Source organism: Peromyscus maniculatus, chromosome 3 (genome assembly GCF_049852395.1).
Source record: "Peromyscus maniculatus bairdii isolate BWxNUB_F1_BW_parent chromosome 3, HU_Pman_BW_mat_3.1, whole genome shotgun sequence".
NCBI classification, from domain to species: domain Eukaryota; kingdom Metazoa; phylum Chordata; class Mammalia; order Rodentia; family Cricetidae; genus Peromyscus; species Peromyscus maniculatus.
The window spans coordinates 13974810-13998027 of NC_134854.1; the positions used below are offsets into that span (position 1 = coordinate 13974810).

A 23218-nucleotide genomic window follows, 5' to 3' on the forward strand; every position below is an offset into this window, starting at 1 on the left:
ATCACTTCTGGCTCTTACAGTCTTCCTGCCTCCTTTTCCACAGGGTTCCCTGAGCCCTGAATAGAGAGATTTGTGGAGATATGGAATTTAAGATAGAATGTTCTGAGATTTCTTTGCACATTGTCAAGCTTGTGGGTCTCTGTGTTTGTTCCCATCTACTGAAGGAGGAAGATTGTCTGATAATAGTTGAGGAAAACACTGATCCATGAATATAGCAGAACCCTAATACTACTTGGGTAGCCAAGAACCAGAAGTGAGATAGGCTAGAGAGCTAGAAGAAAAGCAAATACTACTGTTCTGCTAAAGGAACACTGTAATAAAATGACTCCTAATGACATTCTGCTATATGGTGTGATTTACCATCATATCTTTTGTCGGGCAGTTGATTCAGGCTCACAGGAAAAAACTGGAACAAAGAAGAAAATATCACTTAAACAATAGAGAGATGGGCATTGGGATAGTATTCCTTTAATTCAGATTTCCTCTGAAGAACCAGTTTGTGAAATAGAAAGAGGATTAAGTTAAGGAAAATCTTGAAAACTAAGGGATTATGACTAAATGTATGCTAAAGAGTTATAAATATAGTTTCGAGCAGAGGAAGTGAAGGGGAAATGACAAGCTCACAGTACCAAGCTACTTGCAGTAGGGGTAGGGCTGTAAGAAAAATACTCCTCCCCAAAAAGGGTACCAACACTGAGTAATAAAGGAGATGATCTCTAATCTATTAAGTTGAACAAAAGAAACATGTGTCTTGTTTTAATGGACTGGGGAACAACTTGCTGTGAAATGAAAGCAGGTTTTGGAAACTAGTTTCAACAGAGCAGGCTGGGACCTTAGAAATCTACTATAAGTCTACTGTAAGGGCTCCGATTTTCTGGCTGTCATGCCTGATGTGATGAGATTGTATCCCCTCATGATATTTGATCATATGGGGGAAGAAAAGGTGGATGACACACTGAGAGCAACTGAATCAAATTACACAGGATATGGTTGAAAGTAAATATGATTGGCATAGGCACTGTGGAATTTCAAAGAGAAGAGTGAAATTAAGCTGCAAATATCACATAAAAATTACTTTCTCAATAAGCATGGCTTCAAATGTATGGCTTGAGAAATGTAGTCTTAGCCATTTATCTGTTGCCGGGAAGAGACATCATGACCAAGGCAACTTTTGAAAAGAAAGCATTTAACTGGAGCTTGCTTACAGTTTTATAGGTTAGTCCATTATTATCATCGCAGGGAGCATGGTGACACATAGGCAGACATGGTGCTGGAGAAGGAGTTACAATCTGTGTCCTGATCCACAGGCAGAGAGAGAGAGAGAGAGAGAGAGAGAGAGAGAGAGAGAGAGAGAGAGAGAGAGAAACACAGGCCTGCCATGAGCCTCAAAGCCCACCCTTAGTGAAATACTTCCTCCAACAAGGCCAAACTTCCTAATCCTTCTAATCTTATCAAAGTTCACTCCCTAGTAACAAAGCATTCAAATATATGAGCTTATGAGGGCCATCTTATTCAAACCACCACAGATGTTTAAACACACCTTATATTTTTCTTTTCCATGACTAACAAATTATGTTAGATACATATTAAAAAAAAATCTACCAGTAGAACTGAGGAGATGGATCTTGGAGTACAGGTGCTTGCTATCTAGCCTCACAACAGAATTCAGTCTAAAGAATCTACACAGGGGAAGGAGAGAATTGCCTCCTGAAATTTTATTTGATCTGCATGCCCCTCGGCACACATACATTACACACACACACACACACACACACACACACACACACACACACAAGCATGCACACACATACACACACATAAGGTCTCATATATACTCAAGTAATGCCCAGTGTCACAATTTACTTCCTGTTGTCGGAGGATCAGGATATAGAATTCTCAGCTCCTTTTCCAGCACCATGTCTGCCTGCATGCCACCCACCCTGGTGATAATGGACTAAACCTCTGAACTATAAGCTACCCCCAATTAAATATTCTCCTTTTAAAAAATTGCTGTGGTCATGGTGTCTCTTCACAGCAATAGTAACCCTAACGAAGACTTCTAGAAGAAATACTAGGGACTCAGATATTGCTGTGATAGGCCTGACCATACTTTTGTTTGGAGGAATTTAGGAGTTTGTGTTAGAAAAGCAGTGGAATGCTTCAAGCACTGTTTAATGGGCCATATTAGTAGGAACATGGAAGAAAATGGTTCTGAGTATGATTTGATGAACTATGGGGGCCTGGATCAAGAGGTTTCAAAGGTGAAGAATTTTAATATGTTGCCAATTTTGGTTAAAGAATGTGGTTGCCTTTTGCCCTTGTTCAAATAGTCTACCTGAGGCTAATGTGGAGAGATTTGGGATAATTATGTTGGCAGAGGAAATTTCAAAACAGTCTAGCATAGTCTCTGTCATGTGGTTATTATAAATGAAGATTTATAATGGAAAAGAGCATGCTAAATAAGGAAAAATAAAAAATGTACAATTTGAGGAGAAAAGGAGCACCGGGAGGTGGAATGGAGATAAGTCCTGTATTCAAAGAGATAAACAGGTTAAGAATTGGAATAAAGGGAGTTGTGACCTCAGGGCTAGATCCCACACAGTCATGTTTCCAACTTTAGAAAAGGAATTAAAGAAAAGTTTAGAACCAGATGTGGTGGTGCACACATTTAATTCCAGCACTCTAGAGACAGAGGCAAGAGATCTCTGAGTTTGAGGCCAGCCTGGTCTATAGATCAAATTTCAGGACATACAAGCTTAGGCAGTAAAGGAAACTATTGAAAACAGAAAGGTGGTAAAGATTTAGTTGAATGAGGGGCCATGTTCTAGCCCTAAGAAGCAGCAGAACTTGGCAGTTAAAGTTCTGGCTTTAGAATCAAGGAAAGAAGAAAGGTGTTAAGGAATCTTCCTTCATGACTAAGGTAAGCTGCTGAGGCCAGGCATGTGTCAGGGGTATTCCTGAGTGGAGGCCTAAAGAGGCCATTGCATGAAGCTGTGAAGTTGAAGCCTGGATTGCCCTGAAGACCCCAAGATGTTGGAGATGCCAGAATGGTGGGAAACTTGCTAACAAGGAGTGGGACCAGCAGAAGAGAGAGAAGTGTGTTGCAGGGAAAGGATGAAATAAATTGGAAATCTGAAGAGCGTTTTGATATCAGACATGGAGATACAGAATTTGTAATTTGCCCAGCTGGTTTTCAATTTTGCTTTGGTCCAGTATTTCCTCACTATCCTCTCTTTCCTCCCTTTTGGAAAGGTACTGTATATGCTGTGCCACTATATGTTAAAAATATGTGACCTGCTTTTTGCTTTTGATTTTACAGAGAACTTTGAGCTTTAGACTTTACAATAAGTTGAGATTGTTATGGACTACGGGGACTTTTAAAGTTGGACAGAATGTGTTTTTGCACTATGATATAGCTACAAGCCTTTGAGGATCAGGGAGTGGAATGTAGTAGTTTGAAAGAAAATGGCCCCCAATGGGAGTGGTACTATTAGGAAGTATGACTTTGTTGGAGTAGTTGTGGGCTTGTTGGAAGAAGTGTGTCCAGTGAGAAATTAAATTAAAATTTGTTCATGCAAACTAGCTTGGGTACAATTAAACAAAACAAATAAACAAGAAAAGAAAACACAATATTTAAGGTCTATAGAGTAGCTGAATGGTAGAGCACTTGCTTAGATTTATAGGACCCTGGCTCAGTCCTTGGCACTGGATAAGAAATAAAATACCAGGCTGGAGAGATGGCTCAGAGGTTAAGAGCACTGACTGCTCTTCCAGAGGTCCTGAGTTCAATTCCCAGCAACCACATGATGGCTCACAGCCATCTGTAATGAGATCTTTGGTGCCCTCTTCTGGCCTGCAGACTTACAGGCAGGCAGAACACTGTATACATTAATAAATAAATAAATCTTTAAAAAAAAAAAAAAGAAATAAAATACCATTTAATTTTAATATATGGAAAAAACACAAAACAATAACTATCATCTCATTAAAATGACAAAATTCAGATTTGTTTCCTAGTATAGACACCCATGTGTCAATACCAGGAAAGTGTACACTAAACAGCTAACACATATTTCCAACAAAGCCAAAGACTAATCATTTAAAAGATTTTACCCAACATTCATAGGAACCAGTCATATAAAGCTGCCTCATAGCTTGATCATATTGAAGCCATTTTAAAGTATATCCTAATGATTTTATGAATTAATGTAGCAAATGGTGGGCGTCATTCTAATTTGCATAGGAGGAAATATATTCGAACGTTGAGCTAAGCTTTGATTCACTTTCTTGGTTCCGTCCAGATCATTTCATGATTTCCTTTCACACTGGTAAATGTAATTTGAGGTTCATAATGCATGCAGTATTATAGTGAAGACTCCAATGCTAAGGCATTTTAATGGTGTTAACCTGCTAGAGGCTGATGGCTCTGAGTTCTGCATTTTATTATTTAGAAAGGACAGCTGCAATGGCTTGCACTTGTGATCTTTTATTTTTATAGCACATTCCTCTATCTTATGGCCTCATAGATAACAAGCCCATGAGGCAATGTGCAGTATATAATAATTGAATATGGACTGTTCACACATTACTGTCATGTGTTCTTTTAGCTGTCTGTCACCCTCCCTGTAAGAATGGTGGCCACTGTATGAGAAATAATGTGTGCACCTGTCGTGGTGGGTACACCGGGAAGAGATGCCAAAAAAGTAAGACACCACTAAAATATTTACATACTACAGGTAAAACTGAATTTTTGCTGTTTCACAAGTCCCCCATTTTTCTTTTTTTTAACCCTAAGGCATCTGTGAGCCTATGTGCATGAATGGAGGAAAATGTGTGGGACCAAATATTTGTTCTTGTGCTTCTGGTTGGAGTGGGAAATGGTGTAACACACGTAAGTAAAACAAAGACTATGACTCTCAGAGTGGGAAGGCCTGCTTTCATGACGGTGTACAGCAGGATTTGAGACAGAGTCTTTTTGTTTTCATTTGTTCACTTTTATTTCTGCTCAATCATTCTCACTTTTGGGAGATAGCGTTTTGAATAGTGAAAGATGGAGTCACAGGAAGACAGTTTTGTAACCACATATGCTAGCATAAGCTACAGGTCTGGACTCATAGTATGAAGTTAGGTTGAGAGAAAGGATTGAAAAAAAGCACTGATTTCTTAGCTCCACTTTGGCTCAGCAGTTCAGGCCTTTCCAGGGTGGGATTCTACCCATTCCAGCAGATCAGCTGCAGAGATGGTGATGACAATCTTCCCTCAAATGTTTTCTTTATTCTTTGTATAAAATTGTTATTTGATCTGAGTATGATGGCGCATGCCTTTAATCCCAACACAGGAGCAAAAGCAGACAGATCTCTGTTAAATCAAGGTGGTCTACACAGTGAATTTCAGATCAGGCAGGACTACATAATGAGACTCTGTCTCCAAATAAACTAATTTTTTTTGAATTAACAGTTATTATAGTATATTGCTCAACATGTAAATCATTGTAAAACCCCAACAATTGGGGGAGAAGTTAGGATGAACCATGGTGCTCTGGAGATCATTAAAATCACATTTTTCTTTTCTTTCTTTTCTGCTGTTTTTGAGATTATAATATAATTGCATCATTTCTTCCTTCCCCTTCCTCCCTCCAAACCCTTCCATATGTGTGCTCCTCCTTGCTTTCTTCCAAACTCATGGCCTCTATCATTGATGTTGAGTGTGTGTGTGTGTGTGTGTGTGTGTGTGTGTGTGTAGATAGATGATAGATAGATAGATAGATAGATAGATAGATAGATAGATAGATAGATAGATAGATAGATAGATAGATAGACAGACAGATATGGATGGATGGATTTCTAAATACAACCTGCTCAGTCTGTATAGTATTTCTTGTATGTATGTTTTCAGGGATGACCAATTGGTATTGATAACGAATCAGGTGCTCTTCTCTGGGGAAGACTATTTCTCCCACTCTCAGCATGCCTTAGTTGACTACAGTTCTTTATGTAAAGTTAAGGCCTCTGGTCTTTCCCCCATCCATCTTGGCATGTCTATTGTTTCCTTGGTCAGCTTTTGTTTAGCAAGACATGTTGATGAGATTTTTTTTTCAAGAATATGATTAACTGATAAAACGGTATTGATAAATGTGTTTTCTTTTCTTTTGTTTTATTTAAGGCAGGGTCTTATATCATCTAAGCTGTTCTTGAACTTGTTATGAAACTGAAGATGTGCTTGAACTCCTGATCCCACTGCCTTAGACTCCAAAATGGTGGGATTATAGGTGTGCTCCATCATTCCCAGCTAGGCAAAGATCTTTTAATTCCTGGTTTACAAATTTTTCTCTTTCTTAAAATTGCTTTTTGTAGTTTATGTTAAAATTAGACTAGCAGTTTAAGTTTTTAATTTGTTTACCTTTATATTTGCAGCAATCTGCCTTCAGAAATGTAAAAACGGTGGTGAATGCATAGCTCCCAGCATGTGTCTTTGCCCTTCTGCCTGGGAAGGGGTACAGTGTGAGAAACGTAAGGAGCCTTTCTCTACGTGATGGCCTGAGTATGAACCTATGGGAATAATTAATCTGTAGCTCATGGAGAAATCCACAGTAAAAATAAAATTTTAGATTACTGATCCCTTTGTAACTGAAAAGATGGGCCCACGAGATGGTTCAGTGGGTAGAGGCAATTCTCACCCAGGCTGAAAATAACAGAACACCAGAAGTTGTTTTCTGATTTTGATATGTGCCAATATACTATTCTAATTTCATTGTGTCACTCTGACAAAAAGCAACTTAAGGAAGAAATCTTTTATGTTAGCTTACAATTACAAGTCACATTTCATTGTTATCTAGTGGTCATGGTGGCAGGAGCTTAAAGCTCACATCACATCCACAGTGAAGAGAGAAATCAATACTCCAATGCCTAGATAGCTTTCTTCACTTCAACAGTCTAGGGTCCTAAACCTGGGAATAGTGCCATCCACTTTCTGTCAGGCTGGGTGTTCACACATCACTTAAGTCCTAATCAAGATAATCCCCCATAGAAATGTCCGTAGGACAACCTGATCTAAGCAAAACTTAGTTAGGACTTGCTTCCCAGGCGGTCCTAGGTCATGTCAAGACTGACATTTACGGCTGTCACACACACAAAATAAAAATAAATATAATTAAAAATTTAGAAGTAAAAGTAAATGTTAGCTAATGTTACACCCATTTAAAATAAGTGAGAAATTTATTTGTGGTTTATTTCTCTTATTTCCTTTTAAAGTTTTAAAATAGCATATTAATCACACACATAATGGGTTTCATTATGAGAGTGTCACACATGTGTATAATGTCTTCTGATCATATTCCCTCCCATTGCCTTCTTTTGTCCCCCCAGTTCCTCATGATCCTGCATGAATTTGGAAGCTTTTCCCGTAGTTATAGACTGATGGTCTCTAAGCACAGCCTGAAGATAGGAATATGCTTTCTGCACACTGCAGGGCCTTTATGTAACTCAAAAAACAAACCCTTTTCCTCAAAATGCTTTCTTTCCAATTGTCCAGAAACTATCTAATGTACTGACAATGCTAACTGAACATAAATGTTATTGCTATCTTCTAGAAAATGCTGATAATGCCCATTCAATTTTATTATACCTAGATTATAGAACTTCTTAGTGTAGAACATTACATTCCCACCCAACCACATATAGCAACCCTGATAAAAACAGCTTGTCAACTCTTGAATTATATGAACTTTCAAAATTACATACTATAACAGTATGACTCCCATGAAAAATAACTACATATATAAAATTTTATGGTATGCTTATTTTTACTCAGTATTACTTAAAAACATATTACCTGTCCTAAAACATCATTTTAAGTATTACATTAAAATTTTTAATGCTACTGCATGGTATTTATATTTAATGCAATGACCTTTCCCTTTATGGTGGCCATTTTACCTACTTACAAGTGATTATTTTATTATAAACACTTTTATAGATGATGATGCACAAGTAGATACTGAGATAAATATAGGTATTTTTAAAGTTACCTTAAGAGAGATTTCCATGAAACTTTTTCTGGTATGGGCAAGGGATAATATGTTTAAGAAATTACTGAATGAGCTGGGCATGGTGGTGCACACCTATAATCCAACCACTTGAAAGGCTGGCCTGGGAGGACAGCGATGAGTTTGAGCCAATTCAGGCTACACCGGGAGTATAACGCTAGTGAGGGCTCATAGCCAGAGCCTGTCTCCAGAAACAACAGGAAGGGAGGGAAGAAGTCAGGGAGCCTCCAACTAGATACTGCCCAAAGTAGGATATAAATTGTTTCATAAACATGCTAGTACCAATGGTCTCTTTGGAATCCTTTAAATATATGTATTTCAGCCGGGCGGTGGTGGCGCACGCCTTTAATCCCAGCACTCGGGAGGCAGAGGCAGGCGGATCTCTGTGAGTTCGAGGCCAGCCTGGGCTACCAAGTGAGTTCCAGGAAAGGCGCAAAGCTATACAGAGAAACCCTGTCTCAAAAAACCAAATATATATATGTATTTCAAATACCTTAAAACATAACTAATACAATTTTAGTTTAATTTAATAAAGTATACTTTGAATTGGGGGTGTAGGTTCTAAAGTAAGAGAGCACATAGATGAATTAGATCTGCCCATAGTCAGGTCACCAACAGATTCCTTTTCATTACCTGTTTCTTTTCTACTCTAATGCACCCACCAGAAAATGTAAGTTACGCATTTGCTTCCCATGCATTTCTTTCCTATGTAAAATTATAATTTATTTTATTTATTTTTAAGTAGCACAGGGAAATTATACATATCTCTGTGTGGTGTTTCAGTTCATGTATGTGTCATATGAAGTAATGACTTTGGGAATCATGGTAAAGGCTCCAATCGCAAAATAGCTTCAGGCCAGTGGAATACTGTGTATTACAGGATTCACACGGTGAATAAAAAAACATTTGTATATTGCAGCCATTTGTACCCAGAAGTGTCTTCATGGAGGAAGATGTGCATTTCCTGGTGTATGTTCTTGCCGCACTGGATACTCTGGAATCAAATGTGAAAGGAAGATCCAGGTACCTGATAGTACAAATACTAGATAGAAGCATCTCTGTGAGTCTTCTACTTGGTAACTGACTACTGTTAACATTTATTCCCAAAGTAGAGCATGCATACATTCAATATTTGCCTCCAAAGCCAAAGCTAATGCCATTTTACATTCACACAAATACCTTCTGTGCATCTAATGCAGTGCAACGTTTGTGTCCCACTGTACAGTGGGATGCAGGGTTCAAGACCCCAGCAGGTAGCTACTCCGCAGTAGGACACAGGACATAACAAGTTCATGCTCTGGTCAAATGCAATTGAAAAGCCAGCCCCACCTTTCCCACCACTTTAAATTAAGAAGTCACTGCCACACTTATTTAAGTCCAGCCCTATACATTTTTAGTGGTCATGTACCACAAAAATCAAGTCTGTTCTCATAATTTTCCCTGACAAAAAATATTTCTCTTTTTTGTTGTCTATTAAAATCCATTTCTAAGAAAAGAAATGTGCCAATCCCTAGAATCAGGCCTTCTAGAATCACTGAATTTTGTATTTCAGAAACTGAAGAACCAAGGCATGAACAGGGTTCCTTGATGTATGAGACAGGGCCTCACACTGACCTGTAAGGCAGCTGCTGTAGCACATTTATTCCAAAGCAACTCTCTAAAAGTCTGCACTATACCTGCTCAGTAACTGCTCAGATTCCAGACTATCAAGATGTTGTTTGGTTCTGATATACATACATAAAGTTGTGTAGTGGTGACACACAGGTATGCATACGTGTGCACATCTGGCAGTCTCCTCAAAGATGTCTTTCCCTGTGAGTTTTAATGTAAAAGCCATTATATGCTACTTAGTCCTTCAAAAGGTTGGAGGGGCAAACCCTTCAGATGCAAGGATGAGAGGATCAGAGGCTTGACTTCATCTTTAGCTGTGCGACACTATGTCAAAAAAACAGCCCAGAGGTCAGAAAGATCTAAATATACTGAAATATTATAATGCTGGAAATGATAAGAAAATCTTCTTGAAGCTTGAAACTGGATCAGTCTGTGTTGGGTGAAATGTCAGTTTCTGTACGTTTTTCTCCAGGCACCAGAGTATGGTCCTGTCCTGAAAATAGCAGGAACAAAATAGAGCCGTGATGTGAAATTCAAAACGCGAAGTTGTTCAATGCTGACCTGGTTAGATATGAACAAGCCCTATATAAGACTGCTATTGTGTGTTCCACTGAATAAAGGAGAGGGGAGTGAAGGAGAAAGAAAAGGATGTGGAATGAGGAATGTGTAAAATACTGGAGAGAAATGCATAAAATACTCTGAATATGTAGCCTTTCCCAAATGATATAAAAGGCAGTTTTATTGGACACTGAGTATTTTAATGGGATACTTTTTTAGAATGGGTCACATTATATGTAAGTCAGTTTACCTTCACACCTGCTCTTGTTAAGGTCTATTTTATGAAAACAGCGCTGAGTGGAGCAGCTAATAGAACTGAAAGGGCTTTGTGTGTCATGTCAGGGGAAGAGAAAATAAATAGCTATTAAAGGTCATACTGGAACTTGACTTTATTACAGATGAAACATCATTGAGAAACATGTTCTATTTACAAGGCCTTTACCATTAGATATGAAACTTGATTTAGAAAAAGTTGAAGATAATTTTTGAAATTTATTTGAACATTGTTTTAAAATATTATAAAAACTGGAAAACCTAATAAAATATGGAATGATCTAAGTTGTCAATATTAGAGGAAAACAAAATAATTACTTTCAGTATTTTGAATTTGGCTTTGAAGTGTGGTTTGATATTTACACATTAAGTTGATGTTTCTGATACGACACCATATTTGCAAATTTGTGTTTTTCTCAGTTCTAGCTGTGACTATGTCTTTATAAGAGGCCAGTCAGAATGACATGCCACTTGATGTCTCCTAGATACCCAGTGTTTAATGTGGAATTGAGAGACTGTCAAGGCTTTTATAAGAACTGCACATGAAGATGGAGAGGTAGTGATTGGGAAAGCAGCTGCTGAAGGTCTGAGAGGTTGATACTGAAGATTCCAGCATAAAGCACCAACTCAGTGCTTTCTAGAAGCCTTGCTACTGCTGACGCAGTCCTTGATCATCCTCAAACTCTAGCACCAATTCTCAGACACAGTGGGTTATTCTGAAGCATGTATAGCATCGCTGCCAAGAGGCTTTCAACTATCCCAGCTCCTAGGTACATACCAGTGGAAGAAAATGGTAGCTTAATAGTAGCTTGGATCATAGAACACCAAGAAGAAGGTGGTGAAAAACACATCGAAGCTGTAGGATGGGAGGAGAGATGTGAAATATTGTCTTCTGGACAAGACATTGGTATCACAATCATGAACTCAGAGAAACTGCAGTCACTGCACACAAGCCACAGATGATCAAGTTAGCCAAAATTCCAGCATGGATGGCCCAGATGGGTTCCAGGCCCCACCTCTGATTAGCTATTGGTAGTGGATAGTTGCTAGGGAATAATTTCTTTCCAAGGGTTTGACCACTGCTAGACTTCTCATGCTCCAGTGGATCATTCCAGACCCGAACACACATGGGGAGTGCTAAGTAGACTGGGCTATCGAAACAAAAAGATGGAAAGTTGGTGGTGGGGGCGGGGTGGGGGTGTTGTTGGGAAGAATGTTGGGAGTTGGAAAGTGTAAGTGGGGGTAGATGCAGAATACCTTTTCACACCTGAAGATGTATTACTAAGATCACAGTGTTAGTAAAGGACTAAGACAGGATAGTCATGAGAGGACACACCTAGCAGAAGCCTGTGACAGGCAGACCATGGTTGCAGTTCAGCTCCAAATCCTGGCTCTACTTCATCCAAAGCATGTGGACTTATATAGAAAACTTAACCGTCTTGTACTCTTGAATCTATTCATTTATAACATAATGGTGATCATACTTATTTCCAGGGCTGCTGGGTAATTTTAAAGTTAAAATGTGGTTAATGTCAATTTTACAGTGACTAGCATACAGCAACTGAACAAAGTGCTAGAGTATGGCTCAGTGGAGAACACTGGCCTATCATGCATGAAGATCTGAGTTCAATCGTCAGCACTAAAAAGGAAAAACAAAGCCCAGCACATGCATCTAAGTCTTGTTATTACTAATATTACTGCTAAAATGTATCAGTTAAATATGCTGGGGCATCCGTGGATATCAATATTTGGTTTTATATTTTTCAATGATTACTGCATTTAGTAGATATAATTTGCTGCCAAGTTTAAATATTTACTCCTTAGAAGAACCAAGTCAGCAATATGTGAGCTACACAAGTAAAGCCAGTGAGCACACACTTTAAGTCGACTCAAGCAGACAATTCTTTGTGGCTGGTCTTTCTTGTCAGCTGCCAGCTCCCAAATAATGACACAGAGACTCATCATTAATTTTGAAATCTTGGCTGTTAGCTTAGGCTTGTTCCAAACTAGCTCTTATAACTTAAATTACCCTGTTTCTATTAATCCACATCCTGCTGTGTGACTTTTATCTCTCTCCCATTCTGTATGTCCTACTTATTCTGTGCCTGGCTGGCATAGTTCCTCTTCTCTTCTCAGAGTTCCACTTTCTCCCTGGAAATCCTGCCTAAACAAATCAGAAGGTGCCTTAGGCAGAAACAAATTTTTAAAGTATATAGAAAATATTCTTCCATAATGTTCCCCCCTTTTGTCTAAATAAAAGGGAAAGGATTTAACCTTAACACAATAAAACCATATTCAATAAGAACAATTATCAAGTAAGAATTACATTCACATTGTTCAGTCCATTTGTATTTGGCAAATTTTGAGAAATTTCTCTATCTTATATTGATGAGTCCAAAGTTTTATACCTAAACAAACCATTTTCAATTATAACTTATTACCAATAGAAAATTATTATTTTAGACCTTAAAACATTTTCTTAGATAAACAACTTAAGCTTTTATATTTCTCAACCTTATAAACTTTATATCTCTTATGTAAATTTATTTTTTGAACTTGATAACAAGGAAAACTATAAAACTATAATATTTCCTGCGTAAACAAGAAATACAGAACAAGCAACTTCCAAAACTACAGAAATAACAAAAACAGTTGGCTTCTTGGACAGTCACCCAAGGTTCCTCTGAAACATTGAAGCATCCCTCTTTGGCCTACAGGCCTAAAGTATCTGACAGATACTTCTGTGTCCTGCTTGTCCAATTTGGACAGCTTACTGCCAGCAGTAGAGGCAATGGCAGTTTCTTGGCTAGTAGCTAACTTTGCCACAATGAAAGCAAATTCCATATGGAGGGTCTTCAATGTCCATGAACCTTTTTTTGAAATAAATTGATGCTGCTAGGAGCAGGCATGTCTCACTGTCATGAAAAGCCTTATGTTATTAAAACATCTTAAATGTCATAGTCTGTAGGTCTCTGAGGTGTTTGAAGACCATCTATCTAAAATATATCTATTTGACTTTGAAAACATACCTAACATGGCCACAAATTTGATTGTTATAGATGACTAACTACTAACCTGAATTTCTTAATTATCCTAAATAATTTGTAATAATAGCTTTTAAAGACTAGAACTATACATTACATTTTTAAATGAGCTGCATAGGTACAATATCTTAAACAAGAGTAAAAGCATATACAGTATAACAAAAATAACATTAAATTTGTGTCAATATACGAAAATCCAAACCAATATAAACTACTTGAGATTAATAGTTGCTTTTTAATTTAAATGTAGATTCAATCTAGTCTTTTATTCTATCTGCCAGTGGCCATGTGGGAGGAACAGCATGTGGCAATTAAGTTTGAGAGGTCTGCCCACCAGGAAGCAAAGCTCTGATGGGTGAATCTTGGATAGGCAAGGCCCCGAGGGCTTTGGCCCAAGAATGTGTCTTGCTACTGCTGTGCCTTTAAATGTTTGCCACTGCCATTTTTCTCTGGTATCTGACAAGGTGTGAATGGGCATGGGGACAGTCCTACTGCTTTTAATGTAGTGAGATAATCTCATGGAAACATCCCATTTTACTGGACATTTTTACCTATGGATTATTATCAAGATGATTTCTTTCTAAGCTGTACTGTTTAACTGTACCAATGTTTTTGTATAATAATAGTGTCACTTTAAATAGAATTTTGATGATTGAGGATCTTTAATAAATATAGTAAGGGATTGTGATAAAAGTTAGCTTAGAGGGAAAACTAATATAGGTAAAAGTAAGATATAGTGTTTCCCCCACCTCTGGTAAAACAGGGGTTGCAGAGAATAGAAAATTAAAGCAAGGAAATGTCCCACATCTAGTTTCTCCTGAGGAGCCATATAGAGTGTGACTTTGGTTAATGATTAAGAAAAACAATTGTGTCCCAGAAGCTAAGTTAGCTCAAGTTACTTTAATCTTAATGTTGAGAGATGTGCTTACAGGTTTCAATGTGCATCATAGATATAACAAAGTTTTAAAAAAATAACTTAAGGTTAGAATAAGATGTTTTTGTTAATGGATTTGAGGTAAAAAAAATCTTGGAAAACAATTTAAAGGCATACTTTTAATAGCTGAGTGAGGGACTCATAGATATCAGGGAGCAGGAACAATGGTAGCCTGGCTACTGCTAGCTGATGTGCATTTCTTGCTAGGATGGGTTGGTGACCAAAGGTGATGATTAATTCCTTATACCCATTTTTGTCCTTAGCTTCCTTATATAAAAACCTGTAGAAGAATGGGTGTGAACCTTGAGGATTTAAAATAGAGATGACTGATTCTTTTTCATATATAAAAGGTTAGATTTGTGATTCTTTCAAGATTTCTTATGTGATTATCTTTTGAGATAAGTAATAAAATGATTGGTAATTTCTTTGTAACCACAAAGTGCAGCCTACCAGAAAAAGAACTGGTTAAGAAAAATATCTTTCTTGCTTACACTCTGTTAATCTATAACAAGTTGCTTGGGTGTGAATATATGTGGCTTCTTGTGATAATTTGTTTTTCATCTATAATATGTAGGTGTTTAATCATGTAAGGGGAACGTAAAACATGTTTTTTACTTGTATTCTTTATAGTAATTCAATTAAAAATAAAATGTAATCACATTGTAATTTTTATACTGATTGATTTTGCTGGGGTATATAAGCTATAAGAAAAAATAAAATTAGAAGGAAGACATCAAGAGAGACAGAAGGGATACATCTGGATAGAGGTAAGAAAAGAAATAAAGTCAGAGAGAGAAGATGATGGAGATACCCTAAAGATGTGTGTGTGTGTGTGTGTGTGTGTGTGTGTGTGTGTGTGTGTGTGTATTTTCCCCTTTTCTCCAACCCTATAAAGTTGTTTAGCCCACATAACTGGCCCCAGAGAAAAATGAAACTGTACTCCCTCAGATAGAAAAGTCAAGTTGAGTGATGAGTTCACTGACTCTATGGTTTTCCCCTCAATCCCTGAGCTACTGAAGCCTGGTCCTCATGGCAGCAATATCTATCATTCCTATATCCCCCACCCTTTTTGTCTTTTAGAAAGGTATCCTTGAATCTAATCTCCTATGCTTAGTTTCCTCCATGACCATGACCAATAACAACTTGCAACCAACTCCCCCATACCCCAAATTATGACAAGCATTGATATTCCCTCAGATGACCAAAAACACCAACCCGACCTCTTGGGAATGTTTGTGTCCTGTTCTCTAGACTGCTTCCTGTTGTCTGGGGGTGATGACATCTTTGGGGGACCCTGAGAAAATTGGAATAACGATCAAGTCTTGGGAGGGCTAGCTGTTTCCAGTCTTGGTGTGATGGGAAAATGCAGGATTTATCTGATATCCCAACTGGAATAGTCTAAGAGGCTGGACCACCTCAGCTATCAGTTTTGAAGTTGTTCTGGATGTAGATTTTTGAGGAAACTAACAGAGACATTCTAGAAACTGGATCACATGGGCTAGTTCATTAGTATCTGGTTCTTATTTTTTCTGAAAGCACACAAATTTTTAAAGGTAACATACATATGTATATTAACATAAGTATGGAATTTGGGCCATGCAGAAGTCAGTTAAAGATGATTTTTTTGTTCTATGTTAAAGCAGGTAAAAGACATCTGTAACTTTATAAGTTAATTTGGTATGCATAACCAAACTGTAATATAAAATTTTAGACATGCCATATGAAAGGATGGCATGTAATAATAAGTAATAAGGGCACTGTAGCCAACAAGATTTATCATGTCTCATCCAGCCTCAGAGTTGTTTCCATGTCGAGGGATCAGCTTATATGTCACCTGTCTTGTATTTTTCTTGTTTTATTTTTTTTCCTTTAGGACTATAGCCAAGATTTTCAGGAGGTCTCCCCTGATCAAATCTGGTCTTTATTAATTCTGAAGGAATCTATAGCTTTTTTTTTCACCTGTGGAAATAAAGGCATAATTTCATCCCCAACGTAACACATTTTCTGACTCCCATTCTAAAGTTAAGAGATCTTTAAAATATATAGGCTGGTTTAATTTAGTAGTTGTTTTCTACAATCCAATGTCTGTCATCAGCTGTAATGTTTTTATTAGCATCTAAAAAATTTAAAGTTAAGTACCATAAAGGATTCAGATATCCTGTGTATTTTCCATCCTTACATGGTTTTTTGTTTATACCATATTATTCTTTCTTTAAAGACATTATTATTTCTAAGCTATCTTTTTATGACTATTTATACCCATTTCCTTTTTCTTTAGCACATGGATACATTTTCAAACATATTGTACCTATTTGGAAGTTTTCTGGACCTGAATTTATACATGTTTGCAGTCTTCTCTGACTGTGTGAGCCAAACCTTAAGTAGCTAGGCCTTCCTCCTAGTGGTTAGCTTAGCACATGGCACTTGTGGCTGGCCCCACCCCTTTCAGGTCTGCAGGCAGCAGCAAAGGCCATGTCTAACCATCTCAGCAGCACCTAACCTTTCCGGTTCTGGGTAGTTGGGTCTGCACTAGGCAGGCATATGTACCTGGTGCTGAGTGGCACACCAGCTGCTGGAATGCTTGGCTGCACAGCAGGGCCTTTTGAAGGAGTCCTGCCTCTGTACATCTCAAGCATAGGAACTACCTGAGAGACTGAGGTCACCAGGAAGCCATGGCTGACTCCATGTTTGGAACCTTTTCCTTGGCCATTTCAGGCCCTATGTGAATTTATTTGCCACATATTGGGCATCAAATGTAGCTAGTCTTTCTTGTTGGCTGCCAGCTCCCAAGTAATGACACAGAGACTTATCATTAATTATGAAAGCTTGGCCTTTAGCTTATGCTTGTTCTCAAGCAGCTCTTATAACTCAAATTACCCTGTTTCCATTAATCTACATTCTGCTGTGTAGCTTTTACCTTCTCCCATTCTGTATGTCCTACTTGCTCTGTGTCTTGCTGATATCATTCCTCTTCTCTTCTTCCAGAATTCCTCTCTCTCCCCAGAAATCTTGCCTAAACAAATCAGAAGGTGCCTTAGGCAGAGACACATCTTTAAAGTATACAGAAAAAGTATCTCACAATTCATAGTAACTAGACAACAAAAAGACTAACAAGGGTTGACACATAAGGAGAAAAACCGAAGAGCTGAGTGTGTACTGAGCTTTTTTGTGTAGCTGACAAGTGTTCAGTTGATGGATCTGTAGTCAGAAGTTTTCCTGTCTCCTGCCAGGTACTATAGTTGCTCAGACCCAAGTAAATACACAGAGACTTATATTACTTGCAAACTGTATGTCCTAATGACCCAGGGTCCTTCCTAGCTAGCTCTTCCAACTTAACTCAGCTCATTTCTATTAATCTATATGTTACTACATGGCTTTGTGACTTTCTGATACTTTCACATCTTGCTTCTTGCAGCATATCTCTACTCTCCTTTCTTCTCTCTCTCTAGTTTGAAATGTACTGCCTAACCTTATTCTGACTCACCATTGGCCAAACAGCTTTATTTATTAACCAATCAGAGCAACACATATTCACAGCATACAGAAAGACACTTCCCCTTTTTGTCTAATCAAAAAAGAAGGTTTTAACTTTAACATAGTAAAATTACATATAACAAAATAGTTATTAAGCAAGAATTATAGTTACAACATCTAGTCTATTTGTATTTAGCAAAATTAAAAAAATACTCTATCATCTACCTTATTTTTGTGAGTCTAAAGTTTCATATCTAATTTATCTTTTATCATAACTAAGGAAGACTATAATTATAACTATCTAATCTTCAACTCCATCAAAGACCCCAGAAGGATATAATATTACCTTAATAAACAGAAAGTGCATTGTATGCAACTTCCAAAGGTCTAGAAATGACAGAGACATCTGGTGCCTTGGAGAGTCACTCAAAATTCTCTGCAACTTTGGGATATCCATCTTCAGCCTACAGGCCTAGAGTCTCTGACAGACATTTTAGTGAAGCATAAAATTTGAAGGATTATCTTGCCTATTGACAAAGTTCATCAGTCACTTTCTTCTGTGTCCTGCAGAATATCTGGCAGTCTCCTCTGTGAAGCAGGAACCTAAAGGACCATCTCATCCTGTTTAGGCAAAGTTTAGTGGTCACTTTCCCATGGGTACTGCATGTCCAGTCTATATAACATACTGTCAAGCAGTCTAGGCAAGAGTAGTTTCTTTTCCAAATGGCCAGCTTTGCCAATAAGAAGATAAACTCTGTATGGAGTGTCTTCAGTGCCCATCTTCTTCTTTGAAGTAAACAGATGCTGCCAGGAGCAGGCATGTCTCACTGTCCAGGAAAGTGTAAGTTTTTAAAACATTTTAAATGCCATATTCTATAAGTCTTTGAAGTGTTTGAAGTTTATCTACCTAATTGAAATATATCTATATATATACTTAGAAAACTTAACTAACACAACTACAAGTTTGATTATTGTAGATGACTAATTATTAATCTGCATTTCTCAACTATACACTACATATACACTACAATTTCTTTCTTTTTTTTGGTTTGTTTGTTTGTTTGTTTGTTTGTTTGTTTGTTTGTTTGTTGAGACAGTGTTTCTCTGTGTAGTTTTGGTGCCTGTTCTGGATCTTGCTCTGTACACCAGGCTGGCCTCGAACTCACAGAGATCTGCCTGGCTCTGCCTCCCAAGAGCTGGGATTAAAGGCGTGCGCCACCAAAGCCTGGCTACACTACAATTTCAAATGAGCTGCACAAACATAATACTCTTAACAAGAGTAGAAAAAAATACATTATAACAAAATTAACTTCAAATTTGCATCAATAGACCAAAATCCATAGCAATGTAAAACATTTTAAACAAGTTGTTGCTCTTTAAAAGTAGATTTAATAATCTACCCTTTCATCCCATCATATCTATAATATATCCTTTCCTTCTTTAGAAAGAGATTGCATTTATAATCAACCTTCTTTAAATAAAAACAAACATTCATAAACAATATTTTGGTAATTTGGGCATAGCTTCTCATACTACTTCCTGCTGGTTGGGGATGCTGCCAATCTTATGGGGTGTGATGAGCCACAAGAATTTGTTATAAGGAGTTCAGCTGTGTATTAAAGCTATACTTTGACTGGCCAAGGGTCTGTCAAAAGGCAAGCCATTTATTATGAATATTTGGTGTTATCCAGCTTTTAATATTTCAGCTGTCTTCTGCTATGAAATTCTTGCAGGCCCAAATATTCCCAAATCATTTGGCAAACAGTTCAGCTCCTCAGACCTACTGAACTTCTAGGTAACTAACTCCCTCCCTGAGCCTAGGAGACAAGCTGGCTGGAGATGCATAGCTTTGTTGCTTTGTTTCTTGTGCTAATGAAGCTCACACTTGCCTTGAGGCCCAGTGGCTCTCCAAAACAATTGACTGAGAACAAAAGAGGTTTTTACATATCAAGGAGGAAGGTAGGGTGGTGCAACATTCCTGAGGGGGCAGAAAACCACATGACTAGGGGAAGAAGGAACAGGCATTTTCTGTAGAAGCAGGCAAATTATGACCAGGGAGAAGGGAAGGACACTGTGGGGCGTTTACCCACCACCCCCACAGTTCCCCAGAGTTTTCTTGAGTGCGATCAGCAGGAAATATTAGATAGAAGGATTTATTGCGGAGAATATCGCAGAGATAAACAGATAGAAAATAAAGGATAGCCTCAAGAGGGCCTGGAACCTATTCCAATGGGCCCCAACTGTCTCTGGCCCAGGGTTTTTATAGAGACGCCAAGGGGTGGAGCAAAAGACCTCCTCCACCAGCACAGCCAAGTGCAGAGCATCTCAGACACCTGCACTCAGGCCCGTGGTCTTAATCATCCTCCATGTGGACCTGCTGGGTAAAGCCACAAGGAACCCGAGAATGGGCTCCCACAGGACACAGAGGTTCTGTAGATGGTAAGGCAGAACTCTTGTAGAGTTCATCAGAGCCAGGAGTAGAGAGCAGGTAGAGATGGAGGGCAAAGAAACAGAGGACGAAGATGAGGCTGGAAACATAAGAACTTAGTCTTAGCAGGACTAAGAGAGGGCAATAAATGAGGGGACAAAGAGGAACTGAGTGTCAGGATGGAACTGAAGCTATATAGACAGGATTTCATCCATCTGGGCACAACATTTGGGGGCTCATTCGGGATCCCCAGAGACCCCCCGCCGGGACCCCTAAGAGCTCCAGAGGTCCATCTGCCCCGATCGGTAAGAGCGCTCCGTTTTCTTGTCTTTGCTTTCCTTTTCTTATCCGAAGCCAGCGGTTGAATCTGACAGGCTCACCTTGGCGGACGCGCCTGTAAGGTGACCCTGGAGGAGTCGAGAGACGTCTCGACCCCTCGTCAGGACGTGGGGGGGAGCCTCAGAGGACCCCTCCTCCGTCAGAGGACTCCTGTGTGGAGTCCATCCGTTTAAGGGGACCAGGAACCAATCTTAGAGTTCTGTGGCCCCGTCTGTATGGTTTTTGGATCCGTGTACATCAACACGGGTTCCAGAGACCCTCTGTTGCACCCAGGAATCTGTTAAGGCCTTGTCATTTCTTTATTGTCTGTTCTTGTGTTTGTTTTTTGTTTCTCTCCCCTTTGTTCATTAGCTTTCTAAACTAACCATGGGGACAACTCCATCTTCCCCCTTGGATTTAACCCTTGCTCACTGGCAGGACGTGCGAGACACGGCGAACAACAGTGTGAATGCCAGGAAGCGCAAGTGGGTGAGATTTTGCTCTGCAGAGTGGCCAACTCTTAATGTTGGCTGGGCAGCGGAGGGCACGTTTGATCTGGCCATTCTTCCTTTTTGTCTGCCTATCTTGTTCGTCAGTGTTATTTGTTATACCTTCATAAATGTATAAATGTGTGAGAACTGTGGCCACATGTGTGAGTGTTTTATGCCTGAGCTTGTGTGTGTATTGGGACTTGTGGGCCAATTGCCAGCCGAAGGGATGGAGACCCCTTCGGTGGTTGAACTGGCACAGACTAACCTAACATTGCTTCCTTGCTCTGTCTGACCAGAGCACAGGCAGCAGGCAGCAGAAAGCTTGCAATGAGTGCAGGCAGCGGCTGCACAGCTGCTACTTCGGGGACCCAGGGTGCTGCTGAGAGGGCTAGGCGGCCCGTGAGCATCACGGGGCCTAGATGCAGTGGGTTCGGGGCCCCAGCTCGCTCAAAAAGCTGTGGAGTAGAGGCTTGGCTGCATGGGAACTAGGCATGGCTTTGTGCTAGAGCGGGCGGTGAGCACTGTGGGGCCCAGATATGACCGGCAGGTTCTGGCTGGGCTCCTGTGTGGACATGGGGCAGAGCTGGCGGGAGCCAGCAGGAGCCTCAAGGAGCTCAGTGTGGGGGCTGGTGGAGAACTAACTGTCCCTCCAGGGTCACAGCTGAGGAGTGGCCTACAGGTCTGTGGGCCTAGCCAGGGCGTGGAGTCATCTTTTGTCTCCATGGTGCATGCTTTCCCCCGCTTTCCCCATCCTCCTCTTCCATGCTGTTGGGTGGGGCTCCCAAGACCTGCCCTGGGGCTAAAACCTGATCTAGGTCTGGCTCCAAGAATGGAATGTCACCAACAGTTTCTCGTCTGTGGTACAGTGCGGATGCAAATTGAGAGTTATTCTTGTTATGGTATATGCATGTATTTCTGTTGTTGTTTAAAATATTGTAACTTTACAATATAATCTAGAGTACTGAGGGAAATCACAAGAAAGACTTTGGTAAGAGTTTCTGTTTTGAAGGAAAAGAAAAGGTGGAATTTGTCTAGAGTAAATGTCTGAGGGATCAAAGGAAGGGACTGAGGGTACATGGAAGGTTGTAGAAGGTCAGAGGGGATGTGATGTAAATTGTTATGGTTTCTTATACCTGCAAATACTGAATTTGAAAGTTAATTCTTATTGGTTTTCATCTTAAAAATGGCTAATGATTCTGCAAACTGCTTATGTGTGTATGTATACAGGCATGTGACTTGAAAATGTAAGCAAGCTTTAATTGTATGTATGTATGTGTATAACTTGGATCCAACTGTGTGTATGTGTGCAAGTAATTATTGTTTAGAAAAACGAGCTTTAAACAGCAACCACATGGCTCCCTCCATCTTGGCTGGTGACCTCATGGGCAGCCATGTGGCTGGTAGCCATCTTTTACTAAGGTTATAAAGATCTACTCGGGTTAACACCTAATACTTATGTCTTTACCAAGTGTTCAACAGCAAGTGTCTAGAGAATTTAAATAGATAGCAACATATGTTTAATAAATAAGGTATTTGATTAATATTAAAGCTGCACATCAATGCTTTTATACACAGGAATATACCTTGCTCTGGCAGCCAAACTTTGCAACATAAAGGAATCATAGGAAACACCTGAGGTTTGCAAATGTATGGCAGGACTAGAGTTCCAAAAAGAGTCTAGTTGCAGTGGTAGAAGACATTTGAGAGATCTTAGTCTTTTAAGAACAGTTTTTATAGTTAAAATCCAATGGCTTGAAAAAATGTTTCTCCTTATATTGATATTTTGTTTTGGTTTCTTTACTGAACCTGTATTTGATGCTAGAAGAGCTTCAACTTAAAAGCATTGTTTTTAGGCTACTTATTGTAGGCTGTTAGAGAACATAAATAATCAGTCATAAGTAATCAAGTTTTTTAATTGTAGTCAGGGTAAGTAAGTACTGATGTAAGTTTACTCATTTACTCAGTCTCTTGCATATGTTTTTAGGGTTGAGCTTAAAACAAGTAATTAGAAACAAAGTTTGTCTATTCAGATATACCTGGACA

At 39.0% G+C, this 23218-nt stretch overlaps 1 protein-coding gene across 1 annotated transcript in view; it reads left to right on the forward strand.

Moving 5' to 3' along the window:
- Vwde (von Willebrand factor D and EGF domains) overlaps positions 1-11951 on the forward strand; it is a 68768-nt gene extending 56817 nt beyond the window's left edge. Inside the window, exons 26-30 of the mRNA XM_016002756.3 lie at positions 4608-4703; positions 4796-4891; positions 6414-6509; positions 8964-9067; positions 10972-11951. Coding sequence (XP_015858242.3) covers positions 4608-4703; positions 4796-4891; positions 6414-6509; positions 8964-9067; positions 10972-10986 — 407 coding nt within the window. The 3' untranslated portion in view covers positions 10987-11951. The remainder of the gene's footprint in view (positions 1-4607; positions 4704-4795; positions 4892-6413; positions 6510-8963; positions 9068-10971) is intronic.
- The last annotated feature ends 11267 nt before the right edge of the window (positions 11952-23218 follow it).